The sequence below is a fragment of the Lycium ferocissimum genome, chromosome 12, assembly GCF_029784015.1.
Source record: "Lycium ferocissimum isolate CSIRO_LF1 chromosome 12, AGI_CSIRO_Lferr_CH_V1, whole genome shotgun sequence".
NCBI lineage: Eukaryota > Viridiplantae > Streptophyta > Magnoliopsida > Solanales > Solanaceae > Lycium > Lycium ferocissimum.
Window position 1 is genome coordinate 37889637 of NC_081353.1, and position 23257 is coordinate 37912893.

General features: G+C 33.7%; 2 protein-coding genes across 3 annotated transcripts; one reads left to right on the forward strand and one right to left on the reverse strand.

The window, feature by feature from the left end:
• Window positions 1-6356: 6356 nt before the first annotated feature.
• LOC132040086 (two-component response regulator-like PRR95) lies at window positions 6357-9356 on the forward strand. Of its 2 annotated transcripts, none has more exons than XM_059430703.1 (4): window positions 6357-6501; window positions 7523-8335; window positions 8435-8623; window positions 9051-9356. In XM_059430703.1, the coding sequence occupies exons 1-4, from the start codon at window positions 6382-6384 to the stop codon at window positions 9354-9356; spliced, it is 1428 nt and encodes a 475-aa protein (XP_059286686.1). In that variant the 5' UTR covers window positions 6357-6381. The 2 variants fall into 2 exon arrangements, with proteins under 2 accessions (XP_059286686.1, XP_059286687.1); XM_059430704.1 differs by lacking the exon at window positions 6357-6501 and adding an exon at window positions 7217-7368.
• Window positions 9357-10995: 1639 nt separating this feature from the next.
• Window positions 10996-14259, reverse strand: LOC132040730 (peroxygenase-like). Its single transcript, XM_059431398.1, has 6 exons — window positions 14053-14259; window positions 12673-12822; window positions 12155-12240; window positions 11731-11825; window positions 11511-11636; window positions 10996-11347 (listed from the first exon to the last, which is right to left on the reverse strand). Exons 1-6 carry the CDS (start codon window positions 14165-14167, stop codon window positions 11188-11190), a joined length of 732 nt encoding a protein of 243 aa, XP_059287381.1. The 5' UTR covers window positions 14168-14259; the 3' UTR covers window positions 10996-11187.
• Between the last annotated feature and the right edge of the window lie 8998 nt (window positions 14260-23257).

The following is a 23257-nucleotide window of genomic DNA, read 5'->3' on the forward strand; positions in this document are numbered from 1 at the left end:
AAAGGAAGAGGAGGAAAAAAAAAAAAACTTTTGAGGGTTTTTGTATGATTCTATTGAAACCCGACCCGACATAAAACGAATGGATAATGACCCGCTTCCTCTTTTGGTTTTCCTTTTTTCTTTTTTTTAATAACAAGAGAAATTACGTGGACGTGGCAAATAATTAGATTGTATTTACGATGCATAGTTATAGTTTCAAAACAATTATGAAACGTAGTTACATTTTAAATTTTGTAGCAAATATATAGTATGCGCCGGTACAGCTCTTTCGCGTGATTTTTAGTTGATACCCGGCTGATACAAGCCTGTAAAAATTTAGTTGGTACAATATGCGCTATACAACTGATACGTGCTATTTCAGTGCAACTGTAAGCGCCGATATAGCTTTGAATTATAGCTAATGTATGCGCAATTATAGCTACGTTTCATAAATATGCATATACTGTAACTATGTTTCTTAATTATTGCTCTAAATTATTTGCCCCCAGTTTGTTTTGAAATATAAGATGCTCATTGAAGGATAAAAAAAAATTATGGGATAATTTCAGAGACCTCTCTCCAGATTTGCCTCTATAACACTGACCTCTCTTGCGGTTTGAAATATTAGATACACCTCCCCTGTTTACATTTTTTGGTAACAAAACTTGGTTTAAATGACAAAACTTTGAAAGATTCCTGTATTGTCCTTTTGTATTGCTATTTTTGATACTACGTTTTTAACACAAATACTTTTTCAAATATTATCTACATTACATAATTAGTTGTAAGGATATTCATATCCCTACCACAATTTAGGCAAAATGAAAAAATTCCTCTTCTATATATTTGGATTTTAGATAAAAGAAAATGAAAATATCAGTTGGTTGTGATAAACTTGAAAGTGTTTTATATGTAATAGTATTACATTGGCTTCAGTTTAATCAATGAATACAGATATTTGTTTTCATGAAGTGCTAGCCCAACAATTGCACATACATGCTTATAATTACATTATAACATCAAAGATTCAAGAAAAATCTAAAACTTGGTTGGTGCATAATAACGAGAACAATGCATCAGAAAAGTAAATCAATATCCACATAACAGAAAAGACGAAAAAAAAGTAAAATATATCAACAGGAGACAAAATTTAATTAAAGAAATACATTAGCAAGCATTCATTACACTTTAGAAGTGTTTAGGGTAAATCAATATTATGAGAATTGTTTAGGGTAAATCAATATTATGAGAATTGTTTAAGGCAAATCAATATTATTTTAATGATAAATATGACATTACCCTTGATTTTTTAAAAATCCAAATATAAGAAATATATTTTTCTTCAATTATTATCACTTGTAAGATTGCTATAACGTTAGACTTATTCTATCTCGTAAGAGCAATTTTTATGTTACAAAACTTCGGATATGTAAAGCTTGAAGAAGGTTACTTTTGGAAAATATAACAAATTTAGTATTTAAACCAAGTTTTGTTACCAAAAAATGTAAATAGGAGAGGTATATGTATATTTCAATCCACGAGGGAGGTCAGTGTTATAGAGGCAAATCTGAAGGGAGGTCTCTAAAATTATGCTAAAAACTATTTTTCACTTAGACAATTTTAGATATTCAAGGATTGCACATCGCAATGCCTATTGTGTCAGCTTGGTCTTTCGCGTCCATAATAAAGACGTTTATTGTCTGTTCTTAATTCAACACACTTTCACTGTAGTGTCAGAGTAGATAGCATCGTTACCTTCTCTGTTATTTATGAAATTTTCTCTTCTTCTTCTTCTTCTTCTTTTTTTTTTTTTTTTCCACAACTTTATTAAAGCTTGGGATTTAGCTTTATACTCCACGGTGTATGCTAATGTTTGCAATTGGTGTATTCAAACAGATTATTTATGTTATTTTTTAGGTTATCTATTGATATTTATTATATACTAAAGTTAGGTAAATGTAATTAACTTTAAAGTGATTTAATTTTGCAGATATTTTTTACATTATATGATATTATCCATAACTATTAGGCAGTAATACGTAATAAGCATTTGAGCAATATGATTGTGCAAACATAGTTTACATTGTTGACATATATAGCAAGCTTAAGTTGTTAGTAAATTAGAGTAGCCAACGATTGCAATTTTCAAGTAAGATGATCACATAATTCAACATTCACGTGAAATGTCATGTTACAAACCTATAATAAGTTACTCCATAAACAAGAATGATGCACGTTAGTCAAACCAAAAACTTTAATTTGCTACCGAATTTAGGGGTAATGGTACTCCTCCTTCTCTCTAAGTTGCAAGTTCAACGTGATTAGATTTGCACGTAGTGTTGTTCTCATTTCTCATGTCGTTATAGTGGTTTGTTCATTTTTTTTTTTTCATGTGATATCACTTGCAAAAAAAAATTGCGTACACCCCTGTCCATAAATAATTTTTTTTCCTAATAGCTTAAACTTTTAAATGAGATGATCACACATTTCAATATATCAAAAAACATGAATTTGATCCGTGATCCAAAATTTTGATTTTTCAGGCACAAAAATAGCTAATAAATGAAGAGAACTAAAAAAGAAAGAAAAAGAAAAAACTAAAGCATGCACCAAATAGAAGAAACATATACAACCAAAGTGTCCAACAAAAGCAACGAATGACAAGGCATTCTATATATTTAAAGTCAAAGTTGGCTTAATCTAGAATGAATCTGTAGTCATTTCATATTAGAATTTCAGTGTTTGTTTGCTCAATGTAAGCTGATGCTGAATACTCATTGGAATATATTTTCCAAACTTTAAAACAGAACATATATATCTTCTACTATCCTTAAATTTGGAGTTCTTGCCAGAAGAAGTAGAAAGCTAGATGCACCTAGACAGAGAAAGTGTACTTGCTAATTACAGTTTAATCATGAATTACACAAAGTGCATTTCACTACATTTGCATAAACATTTTACCCAACATCAGCCAGCCAGAAGAATACTTTTTGAGCCATCTTTTGTTTATACAAGGTCATGAGTACTACTTCTTGGTTCTATCTTGTTTTACTTCTGATGATGTTTAATTGGAGAAGATGGGAAAAGGAGGGGTATGGTGTATAGTATTTGTTTTTTCCCCGTTTAGTTTAGGCATTGGTATTTTGAAATATGTACTAATATGACTAATTCAAGTCGCGTCAGGTAGACTCATTAAGGGATAAAATGCTTCTTATCAAGACACATTTTTCTTTTTTTCTTTTTTTTCTTTAGGCAACCATATTTGAAAATACGGAAAAGGGCCAAATATATCCCTGAACTATGAGACAGGGGCCAAATATACCCCTCGTTATACGTTGGAGCCAAATATATCCCTACCGTTATACTTTGTGGCCAAATATACCCTTCATTCGTTAAAATTGTCCAAAGTGGACATCCAATCCTACGTGGTTGCCACACATTTGATGCCACGTGACATGCCACCTCAACACCCCCTAACCCATCTTACCCCTCCCCTCTATTTGTTCTTACACCATTAAAAATTCATTCTCCTCCATCACCATTGCCACCATCACCGCCACCACGACCAACTCTCTGTTTGTCCCTTTATCTATTCTCAACGAAAGACAATACCCAACAAAGTAACATTGAATTTCAAACTTTAAAAACTCAACGAAAATCAAAAACTACTTCAGAGCCAACCAGGCATGTCAATAGAAATTTAAAAAAGCATCAAATTTTAATCTTAAAATAGAAATCCAGATCAAAATGAATAAAGGAAGAAGGGATAGCTGGCTGATTTTAGCAATTGAATTACATCGGATAGATGCTCCGGGTGAGAACTAATTGTTTAATGGAAGATCCAAGTTCAATTTTTTAATACCTATTAAGTTTTTTCCGATTGTCGACATCGTTTTCGGATGACATAAACAAAAGAGAGATATGGAATGATTATATGGGAAATATGTCTTTTTTTAGAAGAAGAGAAAACAAAAATGGACAAATAGACCCGGATCATGTGCAAACCCCCATTAGATATAAAGATGGTCGTCGTGGCAGTGATGGCGGCAATGGTGATAGAGAAGAAGAAAATTTTAGTGGTGGAAGAATAAATAGAAGGGAGGGGTAAGATGGGTTAGGAGGTGCTGAGGTGACATATCACGTGACATCTATCTCATCAAATGTGTGGCAGCCACGTAGGATCTGATGTCCACTTTAGACAACTTTAATAGATGAAGGATATATTTAGCCCCAAAGTATAATGACATGAGTATATTTGGCCCCAAAGTATAACGAGGGGTATATTTGGCCCTTTTCGTTGAAAATATATACTAATTGGACTAATTTAATTCGAATCATGCCAGGTAGGCTCATTAAGAGGTAAAATGCTACTTATGAAAACACTTTTATTTTCAAAACTCAAATCTGAGACCTCCGATTTATAAGATTGATGAAGAGGTTTCGATCATATATCCCACTATACAACCTGAAATTTCACTCTTGTTGTTTATGGTTCACAAAGGTTGTCTTGATACAAGGTTACCTAGTTGCATAATCTAACTTCTTGTAAATATAAGTTGTTGAATCTCGCTTCCGTAAGAGAAACTTCTAGTTTAATAGCTAAGGTGATGTTAGCTAACTGTATTCGAAAATATATTCTAGAAACAGAAATGGAGAAGAAGCAGAATTAACGATGAACAATCTGAGCCCACTGAATTCACAATGTACCTTAAGGAACTTAATCCCCCTGGGTAATCGTGGTTATGAATTATTTCCTCCTAGGATAGAACGGATTACTGTCACCGGTGTAGCGGTACCTCAAATGTCGATGTGCAAAGAAACACAAATGAACAGCCAAATCACACTTAGAAGTTTTATGTTTTGTGCAGAAAGTATTATGTCTAAAAATTAAAGGGAAAATTAAAACGAAGTTGACCCGAGCGACAATAGCGCGAGGGGAGAATCTCTTCTCAACTCTTTATGAGCTAAAAGAAGTGCTTCTACATATAAACACACTATTCTTACTTTCCCCTACCAATGAGGGACGAAGTTCCTTTGTAGAAAAGAATTTTTTCATTTTCCTCCGTTTTGACTTTTTTCATTTCCCATTCACACCTTATTCAAAAAAAAAACCTAACAACTCAAATTATTTTAGGTCGCATGTTCCAGTATAAAGTGTGTAATTTTACCATTTCTTCAAATCCTTTTATTAGAATTCGTAACTTTTGTACTAGAACCTGCTACCAAAATGTTTGATAATTGTTAATATAGGAAAGAGATACGTGTAATTTTCAAATAGGGATATTTGTTTGATACCAATAAGTAAAGGGGCCAAAAAATTTCAACGAATAAAGAAACTTATGCTACTCTTAAACGTATATTACCGAAAATGATTTTGATTAAAGTAAATGTCAAATATTTTACTTTCTACTTAATTGCTACCATTCGATGAGAAAATGACATTGATAATCCCTAATGTTTGCCACTGCAACTTAATCCTTGCCGGTACAAAACTAATTTAGATAGAACTCCTGTTGGTCCTAATTTACATGGAAGCATTTGAGGCACTAAGGACAAAATAGCTAATTGGAAACCCTTGTCCAAAGGAAATAGGACAAAAATACAAAAAATTCACCAAAGGTACACCTAGAGATCGAGAGTTTAACTAACATTTGGGAAGAGTCATTCATCATTGGAAAGGACTAGGAATGTCCTTTCATCATAATTAGAGGTCTCTGATTCCAGTCATAGGAATGGAAAAAAATCCTGGTCGGGAGTGCTTTTTCTTTTAATGAATCTCACACGACGTGAATCCGAATTACTTAGGGCTCCAAAATAGATATGAGATACGAGATAAAATAAAAACTTTCTTTTAATAGTCATATAATGATTCAACTTCATGTTAAAACATGAATACTGATGTTGTTTTCTTAATCACGATATACAAAATTTACTAGTCCAAATAGTTTGAATTTGAGCTGGATGGGTCTATTAAGTGAGTAAAACAATCGCTATCGAAATTCTTTCTACCAAAACTTCTGCATTCTTGCGGCTCGAACATGAAACCATTGATTAACCATTTCATTTTAACACTCAGTCACTGTAATATTGTTATGTTGATCCTAGAGAACCTGCTAAAAAACCAAAGTAGGTCAACTTAAATTTGAGCAAAGTACAATTACTTGACATAAAAGTCATCAAATTACATGCTTCCACGTGTCACAGAACCATGAAATGCTCCACAAACTGACTGGCCTAGCGTCAACCTAGTTGTAACTCCATTGTACGGTCAGACATGTACCTATATAACTAACTTCTATTTCTAGTTATTTCCCACATATGACATACCCCACCCCCTCGAACACCCCCCCCCCCCCAAATAAAAGAGTCCCCCCCCCCCCAAATAAAAGAATTCTTCATATTATGCCCTCTTCTCCTCAAACCAAATCTCTCTATTTTTCTAACTTCTCTCTCTTTCTTTCTCTCCTATTTTCTTGCATGGAATTCTCTCTTCCATTGGTTCACAACTTGCATTTTGTTAAGGTAAGATGAAAAATGGCAATCACAGTTTCATAAAAACAATGTTTTTCATTGTTCTTTGCCTAGTCCTTTGATCAGTTCATGGGGTTGATTTATAATCCAAAAAATACAACTTTTTCAAAACATAAAAATATAAAAATTGATTCTTTCCACAAGAACAAGAAGAACAATATTCCAGAACATGGTTAATCTTCAAGAACATCAGCTTTCCATTGTACATATCTTATTTTAATTAGCTCTAATATTTTTTCTTATCGATGAGTTTATTTGAGATCTTAAATTAGATTATTAAATTCTTTTCTTGTTCCTTTTTCAATTTTTCATTAATTAATTCAACCTAACAATTGTTTATCTGAGATAAGATTCTATTTTTTCTTTTCTTTCAAGTTACTTAAAATTAGTATTATGATTTACCAATGTTAGTCCTCTTTCTAAATTGATTTCCATTTTGGATTACATAGGAATATTTAGCTTTTCAAGAATATTGCTTAAAATGATTCCTGAACTTTAATGCAGAGAGTAATGGATAGTAGTGCTACTAAAGTTCCCATTGCTTGTCTAAATTTGGAGTATCAAAATGCCATGAACTTCCATATTCTTTGCCTATTTGCTATTCAATTCTTGTTTTCATTTGCATACATTTTTTTTTCGATTCCACAGGTCATATGGAGCACAAATACATGTATTTTTTCATGTTTGATAATTTATGTCTCAAATACATGTATTTTTTCATGTTTGATAATTTATGTCTTTTAGATCGACTTTAGAAGGGGAAGGTGTTAGGCATCTCTGATGTTCTATTATATCGGAAATAGCACCACATTCATGCACTTTAGACGGGAAAAGACAATCAATTACTAGCTAAAATACGTAAGAGTTTGATTCTATTCTGTCATGAAAAAAAGATAGAAGAAAGATGCTGCAACAGTCCTTTTGTAGCTAAAGAAAATGAGATGTAAGATTGTGACAGAAGCTAAATTGTGGTTTTTTTTTTTTTTTTTTTTTTTTTTTTTTTTTTTTGCAGGAAGAGATGTCAAGCCCCCTTAGTGATCAAATTCTAAATTTCTGTGAGTCTGAATTCTTTCCAAATGTACAGAATTCAGAAGTTGCTTCTAGCTCAAATTGTTGCAGCTATGAGGAACAAAGTTCATATTCAAACAATCTTGAAATGAACAAGTTCAATAACACTATTGAGAAGAATGAAGAAACCAATAATATTAGCCCTTCAAGAACCAACAACAACAACGACGACAACAACAATATTAGCAACAACAACAATGATTTCTCGATAATATTTGATACTCAAGAAGATCAAATTAACAATGATATTTCTGCTTCAATAGAGTTCACACAAGATGCAAACTTCTCAATCCCACACCATTTACTTCAACCTCAACAGGACTTATTCGACATTAATTCTCTCAACAGTCAACAAATAAAAATGAACGATATTTCGGATGGATCCTTGCAGCCTCATCATCAGTATCATCCTGATCAACCACCTATAATTCCATTTATGGGGCCTCCATTAGGACATATCTACGACGAAGAACCTTTGTCATCTGTACCTTCTTACATGCGTGTTCCTACATCTTCTTCTCCTTCTTGTCCCCTTCTTGATCCTACACTTTCAAATTACTTACCTTTAAACTCAAATACCACCATGCCTAATGTTGAATCTTCAGCAATACTTGCTGCTGCTGCCAATGCTGGAGGTGGCTTGTTTTTCGGAACAGAGTTTCCACCAGTACAAGAATTGGATTTTCAAGGAGATAGTGGTAGATTATTCTGCCCTGATGCCTTGCCAAGAGTTTTTAACTGTTCCAACGAGCTTCAGGTAAGTTCAGTTACTTTGACGTGACAAAAAATAGTTCTAATTCTTAAAGGCTGTAACGTCATTATGACATGTTTTTCATTTAAAATTTTAATTGTGAAGGCACTGAGCAATGAGAGTCAACATTTGGTTAGTGCTACTGGATGTTCTAACCCTTTGGTATCAGACATAACAAGTTTGGAAGATACTACCTACAACAAACCTGTCAAGTGCACACCGGAGCAGAGGAGGGAGAAGATTCATAGATACATGAAGAAACGAAACGAGAGGAATTTCAGCAAGAAAATCAAGGTCCGTTGGTTAAAATTTCCTTCTTGGCGATAGCGCTACCTTTAAGTTCCCTGCACTGATAATCGCGGATCCGTGATTTTCATCAGGTGTCTAAATATACACCGTAATTTTTTGCCGAGGGTGTGCGAAAGTTAATATATGCACATAAATACAGAAAATTTACCCTATATATACACTGAGCGAGGGTGTTCGGGTGAACACCCTCGGTTGGCTGTGCATCCGCCACTGCTGATAATGCAAATCAGTTCTAATACTGCAACGTGGAAAAAAGAGCGGGAACTTGCTATAATCTGTTAAATTTGACTGATAGTGAAGTGTATACATTATTTACACTGGCAACATATGTGATGTGACTTTAAACCTTCTTGAAATGTTTTGGCGATCTGCAATTTATATCAAGTCTGATTATGGGAGCCAAATTTTGCAGTATGCATGCAGGAAAACACTAGCAGACAGTAGGCCAAGGGTGAGGGGAAGATTTGCAAAGAATGATGAATTTGGAGAGGCTAGTACTAAGACAAATTCTTGCGGTACACATGAAGAGGTCACAAATGAAGATGTAAAACTCAATTTTACATATCATCAAGATCCTAATATGATTGCTTCTTCAGGACATGATAATAATGTTAATGTCACTCATAATGGTCGGATTTTCACTTCCAATTGCCACTCATCTAGCAGTCCCTATGATATTTGCCCGCCTCTGTACTGTACAGATGGCCAGTTGCACTAAAGAATTCCGCGGCTGAACAAGTACTTTTCAAGAACTGACTATAATCTGTTTTCTTTTTCATTCAAAATTCCTTGATAAGCTTTTGCTAATAAGCTTTTTGTTTCTTTTTTTTTTTTTGGTTGAAGTTTGATCTGCACTGCATGTGGTGGTGAAAAAACAAGAAGAACTGGTGAAGTTATATAGGATATCCTTGCATATGCCTATTGGTGTAAATAACTTCAATAGCAACTGCTTCATCCACCAATCTTGGATTTCATCAGGCAGCTTTTTACACTTGCTTAGTTTTCCAGTAGCAAGATAAAGGGAATAATGGGGTCATTTCAACATTGAAGTTTAGTTATATTTCAATGGAACTTCACAGTGAGGACATGTATATATATTTTGTAAATCTGTACTAACACAAAGTTGGCAGTAATTATTCAATGAACTTCACAGTGAGGACATGTAAATTTTGTAAATCTGTACTAACATAAGTTGACACTTTGTCAAATCTCTTGCATTTTTATTATAGCTTTGACAAGTTGTCAACTTGAAGAAAGTCGTGTTTGTATCTGTTCTAGTCATGTTAATTACTATCATGTTAATTACTATATATAAACTTCTTTTTACAACATATGCGTTCTTGACTACAACAATAAACAAACTTTTTAAAGGGAGACCTAAAAAAATTGCAGAACTCATCTCGTCTCGAACTTATAGCTTGAATCAATTTTAAATCGCACTATAATAAAAATAACCGCCCTATAATGACTTCACATACTAATATTATTATTTATAGTGAGATGAATTAATTTAATATTATTATTTATAGTGAGATGAATTAATTTAAGTTATTAAATTGTTAGCCATGTGTTTACGATACATTATCTAAAATAATGTTATTAAAAGTTTTAAAGTACTAATACGAAGATTTGAGTAATTTAATTAAAAGTTATAAGATATTTCTACCGTTAAAGTAGATAATCTTTCCATCTTTCTTTGTTTTTATAAAGATTTTATACTTTAACTTATCTACAATCTTCAATGTCTAAGAAGAATATAAAATTATAAAATTCACTATAAGGATTTCTTTTTTGGGGTGGTTGGGGGCTCAACATTTAGAAGTTTCCAGCAAGCAAATTATTCCCTGTTGTTTAGAATTTTCAACAAAACGGTTCAGTTAGAACCCTTCTTTACACGGTAATTTCCAACTAAGAGGTTTAGGTAGTGGCGGAGAAATATTTTATCAAACTAAACAACATACTCAGTATAATTTCACAAGTGGAGTCTGAAAAGGATGGAGTGTATGTAGACCTCACACTTGTTAAGATAAATCTAACAAGATTCAATAAATCCAACAAGACTCAAAGATAGAGTGTACGCAGACCTTACTCCTATCTTGAAAATTTGGAAAGTAGGTAAAGATGCTGTTTCTGATACACTTTAGCTCAGAATAAAACAAAAATTTTATCAAACTGAACTATTAATTCCATCTGCCTCCAGAATAAAGGCAACATAACTCTTTGCTAGTTGCTATTTGGGATCCATACCATAGATCACTTGTCATGGACCAAAAGACCAAATCTACCGTCAATAGGAACTGAGCCACATGCCATAACAAACTTCAGTAACCAAAGAAGTAAACACAGCACTAATCAAGTACTTAAACTTCTGGATTCATTTTATAGATAAGCTTTACAAAGATCAGACACTACACAAGCCCAATTTTTCTGGTACAAAGACTTAAAAAGACATGGCAAAACACAAGTTCAATTCCAGGCTACTGCCCTGCTTATTACAATGCTTTATATACTCTAAATACTCTTGCCAATTTACTTTTCATATGTTGGACTTACTCTTCCTTCAACCATCCTTCAGCTTCCATTTGTATTTTGGCACAATACTCGAACAAACTTCCATCGAAACATCGCCTTATTGCTTCTTTAGATAGAAAACCATCCTGATCTCTTGCAAGAACATACAGAACTCCCCACTCCATTTTGCTCGCGATCCTGCAAAAATTACACACCAGACATAAGATTGAGAGAATTATACACACGACAAGAAAGAAAACAATGTCCGGGAAAGGATGTCTGAGAAAAGGATGTCGAAACAGGCTTCAATTTACTAGCACAAAATCAGTTAGAATGAGAGTATTGGAACTTCGATAGTTACCAGCCAAAGAGGTCGAATGCCTCTCTGTTTCCTTCAGTCATATCCCAGAGTTCACCGAGAGTGAGTTTATCAGGCAGTGTACGGGCATACTTGCTAAAAGTGTTTTCGAAATGCACAGGTAAGAACCTATTGGAGGCAACCAGATAAGGAAAAATGATCAACTCGACTTCCAGAGGTATTTGAAAATAATGTGACTTGAGAAAGATTATAGTATACTAACCTGCCCTCTCTGTCATATGTGTGAGTATCACTTCCATGCTTGCACTTGTGTATATTATGGATATATATTGGGAGAAAAGGTGAGGGAAACCACCCCTGCAAATTTGCATCGGATCACTTTAATGAAGAGAGAATATATATATATATATATATATATATATATATACAACAAGAATTACCTCTGTCCCAAATTAGTTGGGGGTTAGTGAAGAAAGAATATATAACCTCAGGAAATCCATACATACAGATTTGAAGGAAAACATTTGAACAACATTAGCATAGTGTAGGCCAAAAAATAAAATAAAATAGAAAGATGCATTTTAAGGAAACAAAAGGATAAATGGATCTTTAAGTCGATATTTAAGAGGATATTCTTCTGGTGATTGATCTTTTACGATAACGCGTGTCAGAAAAGATCAACTTACTGGCAGAGTAGGATAACTCAAAGCAGCATTGATGACAATCGCAATTATCAGAGATGCTATCATATTGAACCCAATTTGACGAAGGCCTGTTTAAAATGAGAAGGAAGGAGGAGGAAGGCCTCAGTTCAAATTTTCATCATATACCACAATATATACACATCTTGGATAGTTAATGAATCAAACAATCGCAGATATTTAGTAAATGAACTGAATTCTTGAATTGAACATAATCCAATGTCTTAAGACTGAATCCTATGGCACATTTCTCTCTAGAGATGTTCTGTAAAACACAATTTAACAGACAGTAATACAGCCCAACATTGCAAATAACCCTGAAAGTTGACAACTGAGACAGGGCTTGAAAGACTAAACAGATCACCTAGTGAATAACAACAGAATGTTATCCAATGGGACATACAATTTGTGTAAAACATTTTTATAAGTATCATTTAATTACCTATCTACGTTAAAGATAAATCTGCATTTAATACGAACTTCGAAATGAATATTATGATTACCAGAGTAAGTTTCCCATGGGTAAATAATGCCATTCTCATCCTGGTCAAAGAAGGCAACGTGTTGTTGAAGAACGCTCAAGCCGTGGTGCCTGTGGCCAGGAGTTCCATGAGGGTGCTCCATATCAGGAGCCACCAACCCCCTTGCCAGATCTGAATATACATAAAACATATATTTAAGCATTATTCTGTTATAATTGTATTAAGCAAGAATGCCATACCTACACAAACTACCAACAAATTAAAAAATAACAATGATTAAAATGTACGTCTCCTATAAGGCTCAGCTGCTCAATTAAGATGAGTGATGTTAAGTAGATACAAATAACTATTCAAGTAAACTTCGATTGAAATCAATAATTCAGCTAATCAGAAGTTCTACTCTAATGAGGCTACATTTTGACACACAAGTACCTCAGCTAAATGAATATCCCACATCACGGCTTTGTATGAAGGCTACATTTTGCAGCACTATCAATGCATAATAACAGCAAGAAGTATCGAACAATTGCTGCGTGGCCGGTGTACACGTCCATGCCTAAATGGTCTCGGGGCCTAATCAACGCAAGAATAGCTTTACAGGTTAATTACACCTCCTATGGCCACTCTGTTTTGTCAAAATTTTGAAACTTCACTCACAAATAATCTCATGAAAGCTGTGTTCGTTTGATTAACTGAGGTGAGCTTAAGATTTTTGAAGTTATGGTTAGAAGGTGTATTTCTAGTAAAAAATCACTTTCTATATTTAGTACTCCCTCAGCAATTTCTATGGCACCTTTCGGATTATTTCTGGATTTTGAGGGTTGGTGGCACCTTTCGAATTTTGAGAGTTTTCCGACCGCAAACTTTTCAAATGCCTTTTAAAATATTTAAAATTATCAATTAAAGATTTCATATCCAAGTTAAATTCAAAATTCCTTCTTACTTCCTCCGTCCCGAAAAGATTAACATTTTTTTTGCTTTTCGAGAGTCAAATGAATTGTTCTTTGACCGTACTTTTTTCTACGTTTTTTAATATTTTAAATTATTAATTACGATGACTTTATAGTAATTTTTATGTAATTTCTAAAAATGTTAATTTTATTTTGAAAAATTTAAAGATTCTATGTAGTCAAAATTAAAAAGTATTCTATGTAGTCAAAATTAAAAAGTTTTACTCTCGAAAAGAGAAAAGTGTCAATCTTTTTGATAGAGGGAGTACTATCTTTAATTCGATGCCCGACCAATCTAAAGTACATCAAATACACCAGGGAGGGTTGCTCAGATGTAAGTACTCTGCACCTCTCTCCAACTCCAAGATTACGTGTTCGAGTCGTGCAGAGAGTAAAAGAGGGGAGCTCTGAGGGAGGGGTAAAAAAAAAAAAAAAAAAAAAAAGAACTTACAAGGCTTTGGAATAGAAGTTTCCAAATCAGTCCTAACTTTCCTTTCAATAGTCACCGGTGCAAGCGGTGCCTCCGGTGTTAACGCCGCATTCCGATCAATCCCTGCAACTGCCATCGTCGATATTAATTCCTCTCCAGAATTATTCTCAAATTTCCCCTACTTTGATACTCACAAGAAAATGCCAATAATGTGACAAACTTTAAAACTATAATTGTGAATAAAGAGTAATAAAAAGATATAAGAGTTCAAGAACTTCGTGGCAACATGCATGCGTTAGAGCATGTGTTAGTACAAGTGGAATTTGCATGCATGAATCTTTTAACACCTAGCAAGTGGTGTACAGTTGTTTGCTTCTTTTTGACACGTACTTTCATACGTGTCATTGCTTTTCTGACTAACATCTTAAAATTAAAAAGAAGAGTGAAAATTTTGGATTAATTCTCATCTTCTTTTGAAGAACTTGTAACGTCTAGCCCGTGATGTAAGGAACTAAGGATTCTTGGATTTACATGAAATAATAATGGTGAACTTTTGTACAAGCAAAAACAAAAGTTCTTTTTTTTTTTTTTTTTGTTGTTGTTGTTACGATGTCGTAAGTGGTAACTGACTTTGGACTTAGGTGTCTTTGGACATTTGGATCTAACACAATTTTTAGTTGAGTTAATACCTCAAAAATCTTATTAAATTATCTATGTTTTTTCAGTCTAGAGATTTGGCCATAACTTTCGAGACATTTTTGTTATTTAAAGGTGATGAATTTAGAAAACATAAAAGACAATCAGAATAGACATCCATCACATTATTCTGCAAAAGTGGGGAATAAAGTAAGCAAATATGAGAAGCCTATATATCACACGAGTGGAATGTATTAGTCAAGATGTGACTCAACAAACCGAGTCTACCAAAATTAAATATCTAATAAACAAATTAAAATCTAAATCATACAAGAGGAAAGAGGAAAGATATTCGATACTTTGTATCTTGCTGCTTAATTCGATATTCGAGTAATTTGTGGTTTGCTACTCGAAATTTTGATTACCTTGTGTCTTGCTATTCAAGATGCAAGTATCAGAATAGGCTTGGGAGTTGCAACATTAGTTGTTGATTACTTGTTGGCTTGTAGCAGTTTCTATCATCCAGGCCCAAGATAAAAATAAAATAAAAAATTAATGATTTATTATTTTTAATTTAATATATAACATACATTTTACATATAAATTTATTTGGTATGATTAAGTACTTTTTAATTTTTTTTTTATAAAATTAAAAAACTTCCCTAATTTCTCGATACGGCTATATATAGATTTATGTATAAACCTACAATGTTATTAGAAGAAACGCCTATGTTCGGCCGGTTCAATTGGGTTTTAAAGAATCTTTGACACCCTACGAATTACTATATGTTTACTTTTTTGGTCAATACTTACCCGTATCGGGTGTTTATGTCAAATCAACTTAACTTATCATCATTAAGTCATTTTACTAAAGTGCAATGATAAGTTAATGGCTGAGTGAGAGAAGATAATACACAAATATACAAATATATACATGTCGAGCATTTATTGGGTTGGTGTGAATATCCGAGTGTGTAAGTTTTTACGTGTCCGTGTCACATATTTACACCAAACCAATTTAACTTACTACTCCATTTGTCCCAATTTATGACGCATTATTTGATTATGCACGAAGCTTACGAAAGAAAGAAAGGAAGATTTTTGAAATTTGTGGTCCAAAAAAAGTATTTTTGATAATGGTGGCCGTAAATCATCTCATAAGTTAAATTATTTCTAAATATAGAAAAGTAACATTCTTTTTGCACAGATTAAAAAGGAAAGTGTGCTACATAAACTGAAACAAAGAAAGTATGATTAAATAATTTAATAAAGCGAAAATATAAATTAATTAACTATGATTAAATGAGAGAAGTCTATATACAAATACATGGCAAGTGTTTATCAGGCCCTTGAGAATTAAAGGGTGTAAATAATCTTCTCACTTACATGCAATTCATACTGATCAGTAATTGCTTGGACATACAAATAAGTTAAACATTATAATTAGGTCTAATTCAGTCAAATTCAATTACGAAATGACCTTTAAATATCTTAAGGGGTTGTTTGGAAAGTCATCTCGTAATTGGATTTGGATTTACTAGGATAGTTATTACACAAAATAGTAATTGCACAATGGAATAATTACAAAGATTGTTTTTTGTTACAGCAGAGCTTTAAATTTTGAAATAAAAAATTAATTATAAAAAACTAAACAGTATTGTTAGACAAATATGTGTCTATATAAGAAATAGTTTTGTAAAAAATATGATATTAAATAATTATAGATTTTTTAACTAATATTATAAAAGATAATTGGAATATAGTTTTCAAATAAATTAATTTGTAAAATTCTAACTAAGCACACATATTGCAAGAACACCATGGACTGCATGTTTAACGAAAAATCAATATTTACAATGAGAAAATAGTCAGATGCCCCCTCAACGTTTGGCCGGTCTAATTATGACACACCCAACCTTTACGGGCGACCTATTACCCCCCTGGCCTTATTTTTTCTATATTTTTATACCCTTTTTCGGCCATTTCTTACATGGGCGTGTTAACATGAAGCAGCAACGCGTGAGGGCATTTTTTAACATGGCCACGCGTTGTCGTGCCGCTTTTTTTTTAAATTTTAGTCTTTTCCTTATTATTCATTTGATTTTTCGTTTATTAATTATATTTACACTAATTAAAGTCTAATTAACCATTAAATTCACCCAATAATTTTATCTTCTTTATCACTAAAAAATTCCACTACCACATCTCACCGAAAAGACCATATCCGCTACCACCTCCGTTATCTTCCTCAATTAACGGAAGATATCTTTTCAATTTTATCTTCTTCCCTTTATCTTCCTCAATTAAAACCCATTTTCTTCCTCCAATAATACCCACATTCCATTTCATCATCAAACATACATATATTTTCAAGAAATCAACCTATTTGGGTTCAAGAATCATGATTTTTTTTTTCTTTTTCTTTCCTTTATCTTCCTCAATTAAAACCCATTTTCTTCCTCCATTAACACACCACATTCAATTTCATCATCAATCATACATATATTTTCAAAAAATCAACCTATTTGGGTTCAAGAATCATGATTTTTTTTTTTCTTTTTCTTTCCTTTATCTTCTCAATTAAAACCCATTTTCTTCCTCCATTAACACACCCACATTCAATTTCATCATCAATCATACATACATTTTCAAGAAATCAACCTATTTGGGTTCAAGAATCATGAATTTTTTTTTCTTTTTCTTTCCTTTATCTTCCTCAATTAAAACCCATTTTCTTCCTTCATTAACACACCCATATTCAATTTCATCATCAATCATACATATATTTTCAAGAAATCAACCTATTTGGGTTCAAGAATCATGAATTTTTTAAAATTTTAAAGTGCAATTGAACAAAAATTAAGTGGGTGGACTGGGTGGTGGAGGTGGTGTTGCAGTGGGGGCATTGAAATTAAGTGACTGAATTTTTATTCTAACAGTTGAAATTTCATTTAGTAAGTAGTTCGATTTTCACTTTGGTTCAATTTTAGTTAGGGATTGGTGATGTAAAGAAGAAAAATTGAAGAGACAATAGATTAGAATCAGTTGGAAAGAAAGAATTGAGCAAACTGAAAAAAAAAAATGACGAAGAAGAAGACATGGGCACGTGTATCTCACCTAACACTAAAAAGGTGGGGGTCGTGTAAAAATGGCCAAAAAAGGGTACAAAATACAGAAAAATAAGGCTAGGGGGTAATAGAAAGCCCGCAAAGGTTGAGTGCGTCATAATTAAACCGGCCAAAACGTTGAGGGGGCATCTGACTATTTTCTCTATTTACAATCATAAATTTATAACATTGTTCAAATATTTGATAAAAAGTAAATTATAAATTCTGACATCACTCAGTATAAATAGTTTGTCTATAACCTCATTAAATAAGAAAATTCAACTTTCATGACATCACCTATTATAAACCAAGTTTGTGAATGACACATTCTTCTATGATTAAGAGGTATATTTTAAAAAATTAGAATAATAACATAGCTAAGAGAAATGAACAAACAAAATGAAAAAATGCCTTTTGATTTTTGAAAACCATGGCAATAATGAAGTAAGGGTTGAAAAAATATCTTTTGATTTTGAAAACCATGGCAATAACACATGAAGTAAAGTTTGGAAAATGAGACGTAAATAAACACAAAATAGACAATGTAAAAAGAATAATATATTTGAATAATAAAAATTGTAAATTAATCGCAATAAAAATAAATTTAAAATTATAGAATCTAAAATTAAAACAAAGGAAAGAAATGAAAAATAACCTTGTAATTATACAGGGCCATCTGTAAGGCTAGGCCACTAAGGCATATGCCTTCGGCCCCCAAATTTTGTGGAGCATAGATTATGTGTTAATTTCTTTTTTAAAGAAAATTGATTATTTATCATAAAAAGTACAATATATTTTTGTATAAATTTATATTATTTTATTCTCTTTAACATTTTTTAAATAGAAGAAATCAAGAAAATGTTGTTTTTGCTTCTTATGTACCGTCCACTAACACTTACATTATTTTATTTTCTTTAACTCCTTTTGTGCTCTTTCTTCAAATCTCGGATAAGTTGGGGTAATACTCTGTCAATAGTCGAAAGGTGTTGAACAAAAATGAATTGCAAATTCGTTTTGTTTCTTCTTGGGTTTCAAAGTATTGCAACAAGCATATTAAAGTGGGGTATACAAATTATCAACTTCTTGAATCAGATTTTATCATTCTAAATCTATTTTTTAATCTAAAATTTGTCAACTTATTGCTTATAGAGTTATGTTAACAGATCCTGTAATGATTGCCTCCGTGGAAGGATGCTTTTCAAATTGAATTTGATAAAATCTTATCTAAATTTAACAGTTCGGAATCAAAATTATTCGAAAAAATCGATTACAAAAAAATTATTAAGTAACAATTTTGCATCTAAAATAAGTTAGAAAAAATAGATTTCAAATACAATATATATGGAGTTTTAGGTTTTAGGCCCCCTGTAATTACACCATGTAAGTACAGTCCGACCTTTATGTAACGGCACCCGCATAACAACACCTCTCTATAACAACCAACTTTTTTTGGAACTGATTTTTTATGTTATATTTTACTTCTCTATAATAGCATTTCACCTATAACAACAACAACTAAATTTATAACAGTATGCTCTTAGTAAAAATTACCCCCCATATAACAGCTATTTTTTTTTTTTTTTTGGTAATATAATAATTAACCATCTTTAAAAAAAAAAAAATAGAATATGTATGATTACCAATAATAAGTGTAGAGATTTTGACAAAATATTTGATCATTTAATACACTGTTAAAAAAAATATATATTATATGAATATATATATTTTCATCATTAAATGATTTTCCTTCGTTATACAAAGTGTGATTAAGCTTAGAATTTGATAATTAAAAATGAAAGTTAGATTTTATGCATCTTTTTTGCCTATAACAGCGAAATATTATTTAAATGTCAATGCTATTATAGGTGTATAACAGTCATTCTCTATAACATCTGAAAAATTTCTGACCCAACGATGTTGTTATAGAGAGCTTTGACTGTACCAACAATTCTCAACCCCCTGATAATTGAAGAGTGTAATTACTCCACTTCAATTACGCTCAATTACATCTTGACCAAATAATTAGTTGATCAGAGATATGTAATTACACCTAATTTCAATTGCAGAGTGGTTTTCCAAATAGACCTAAGTATTAGAGTTCCGTTACTAGCACACAGCTCACCGCCCTTTTCTTGGAAAAAAAACCCTAAACCCTTTGTAACCTTGAAGAATATAATAACCATCACTATATAATAAACCGTTCACTTGTTTTTTTTTTGGTAAATAACTTTATATTACCAAAGTAGAATGTGAAGTACAGATTTTCTCTCTGAGCTACTGGACATACGAGCCCCAGTGCTTCAGACCATCTCATCACCTATAGTTTGCTACTCAACACACTTAGCATCATCGTTCATTATTCAGAACATGTGCATGTATCAACTATGGTGGGTAAAAATTATGGTGGTTCATCCATCTTGTCACCTTCGTTGTTCGGTTCCTCGCATGTGAACTTCTCGCACAATTTCTTTGACTATGTGGTTCACTGTCTGCTTTTTCCCTTGGAACACTCGCTTGTTTCTTTCAGTCCATATTTGATATACCGCTGCTGCCAGGCTCATTCTGTATACTTCAGCTGCAGCTCCTTTTCCTTTGGCATAATTATTAGCCCAGTGCACCTCTGTGTCCCAGTCACTTACATTCCTGTGGATACCCTGCCATTGTAACAGTTTCGTCCAGACCTGTGAGGAGAACGAACATGTAAAGAATAAGTGGGCATGACTCTCATCTGCTTGCTCACATAGTGGACAGTCCAGGCATGTATTAATTCCCCATTTTCCCAGCCTATCTCTTGTATATAGCCTTGATTGCACAAATTATTCTCGATGAAAATCCACTTGGGTAACCCCATGTTATTACAAATAAGCCTTCTCCATCTAACTTTGGGAAAATCTCCTCTCATTTCCTTATAAACGATTTTGATAGTAAAGACTGCCTCTCCGTTGCATTTCGTTTCGTGCATAACCTGCTTCCTCTACATACTTTTGGGCTTTCAAGATTCTTTGGACTATCCAAGATGCCTGCTTAGGAATGTCGTCGAAGATGTTTCTATTCTTCCCATAATAACTATGAATCCACCTCACCCATAGCTTGTCTTTCTTGTGGCTAAGGCTCCATAACAGCTTTATAATGGCAGCTTTGTTCCACAAATTGATATCTACCACATTTAGTCCTCCTGCTGTTTCAGGCTGGCAGACTTTGTCCCACGAGATCAATGCTTTCTTTGTCATCTCAGTCCCTCCTGTCCATAAAAAATTCCTACATGTAGCTTCTATGATCTTCATCACTTTCTTTGGTAGTACAAATATTTGAGCCCAAAACACTTGGATAGAGAACAAAACATATTTAATTGGTTGTGCCCTGCCAGCATAGGACAGGAATTTAGTAGTCCATGATTTGATCCTACCTATTATCTTATCTATCAAAGGCTTGCATTGCACTACTGAGACTCTTTTTGTACTTAAAGGGACCCCTAAGTATCTGAATGGAAGTTCACCTCTACTAAATCCCAGAATTCCTAATATTTCCTCTTCCACGTCCCTGTTGATCCCACAAAGCGCATACGTAGCTTTTTGTGGGTTGGCACTCAATCCGTATAGAATTTTTGGAATTGGCTATGCAACAATTGTACCGAACTAGTATCTCCTCTCGCAGAAAAGAAGCAAATCATCCGAAAAAGCTAATCGGACTAGATTCGACTTCGCACACTTAGGTGGAAATTAAAGTCCGGTACATGCCGAAGTTGTTGTAATAGTCTCGCCGATATTCCATGGCCGACAAACGGAAGGGGGACATAGGATCCCCCCGCCAAGTCCTCTTCTAGCAAAGAAAGGGCGGGGTTGGGTTCCCATTCGTAATTATAGAATAGAGACGTATTTCACACGTTCATGATCCAAACCACAAATTCACTAGGGAAATTCAGACTGTGTAGTACTTGCTCCAGGAAGGGCCACTCGACTGAGTCATAGGCCTTTTGCATGTCTATTTTAAGCATACACCGGGGGGACATCCCTTTTCTCCCATACCCCTTCACGAGCTCATGACTGAGTAGGATATTGTCGGTTATGACTCTCTCAGGTACAAACCCTGCTTGACTACTATCCACCAAATATTCCCTCACACTTTGCATTCTCTTGGTCAATACTTTTGAGATTACTTTGTAAAGCATAGTACAACATGAAATGGGTCGAAATTCTTTAATGGTGGAGGGATTTGGTACCTTGGGAATAAGGGTCACTATTGCGCAGTTGATGGCTCTGAACATTTTAGCATCTTGAAAGAACTGCAGGACTGCATTTGATACAGCCTCTCCTATGATTGTCCATGTCTCCTTGAAGAAACAGGCATTAAAGCCATCGCAGCCTGGAGCTTTCAGCTCATATATGTCTTTTAGTGCTATGTATACCTCTTCCTTGGTGACTGGGGCAATTAGTTGTATCTGTTGATCTCTATGTAAAATTCTCCCAGAGTTCATTACACTTGGATCAATGGCACAATTGTGCGACAGTCCCCGTAGCTCTTTGTGTGTTTTACTGCTTCATCCTCTATCTCTTTTCCTTTAGTTAATACCTCTCCACTGGTGGTCACTAATCTATTTATATGGTTCTGGGCTATTCTACTTTTTATGCTAGCATGAAAATATGCTGAATTGGTGTCGCCTAATTGCAGCCACTGTACTCTTGACTTCTGTTTGAGTATGCTTTCCTCAACCAAAGACCCATTTCTCCATCATGTTTTAGTACCCTTTCTTGTTCAAACAAGACGGGGTCATGGAGTATCACCGAGCTTCTCTTGGACACCTTGTAATTGTTGTCTAGTCTCCCGAATCCTATTTTCAACCTTTGAGAATTCCGTAGTATTTAGGTGTTTCATTGCTTCCTTCATGTTCTTCAATTTGTTCCATACCTCTACCATACCCTTGCCATGCATCGGTTTCTCCCAGCTCTCCCGGACAATCCTTAGGAAATCTTTATGCTTGCACAAGTGGTTCAGGAATCTGAAAGGCTTAGCTCCTCTTTGCGGTCTGGTGCCTATTTTGACACATAGAAGAGCATGATCTGAGAACTGAGGATCTTTCACCTCCACCTCTACCTGCGGCCACCTGTTCATCCACGCTGAGTTGACTAGTGCCCTGTCGATCTTGCTGTGTACATGGGAATTTGTCCAAGTATAAAATCTGCCAGTGGCCTTCATCACAGTTAGCCTTGTAGTATCTATCATGTCAGCAAAATCTTGAATCTCAGCGTCCTGTACTTGACTACCCCCTGTCCTATCTTCTTCATTAAGGACTGCATTAAAGTCACCCATGATTAGCCATGGATTGACTATAGTTGTTTCCATAGTCACTAGATTTTGCCATAAAGGTTTCCTAGCTGCTATGTTATGCAGCCCATACACCGCAGTAAACTCCACCTGGTAGTCAGAGTTGATATCCCTCAGCAAGCAGTGGATAAGTTGGTCGTGTGTGTTTACAACTGTGAGGT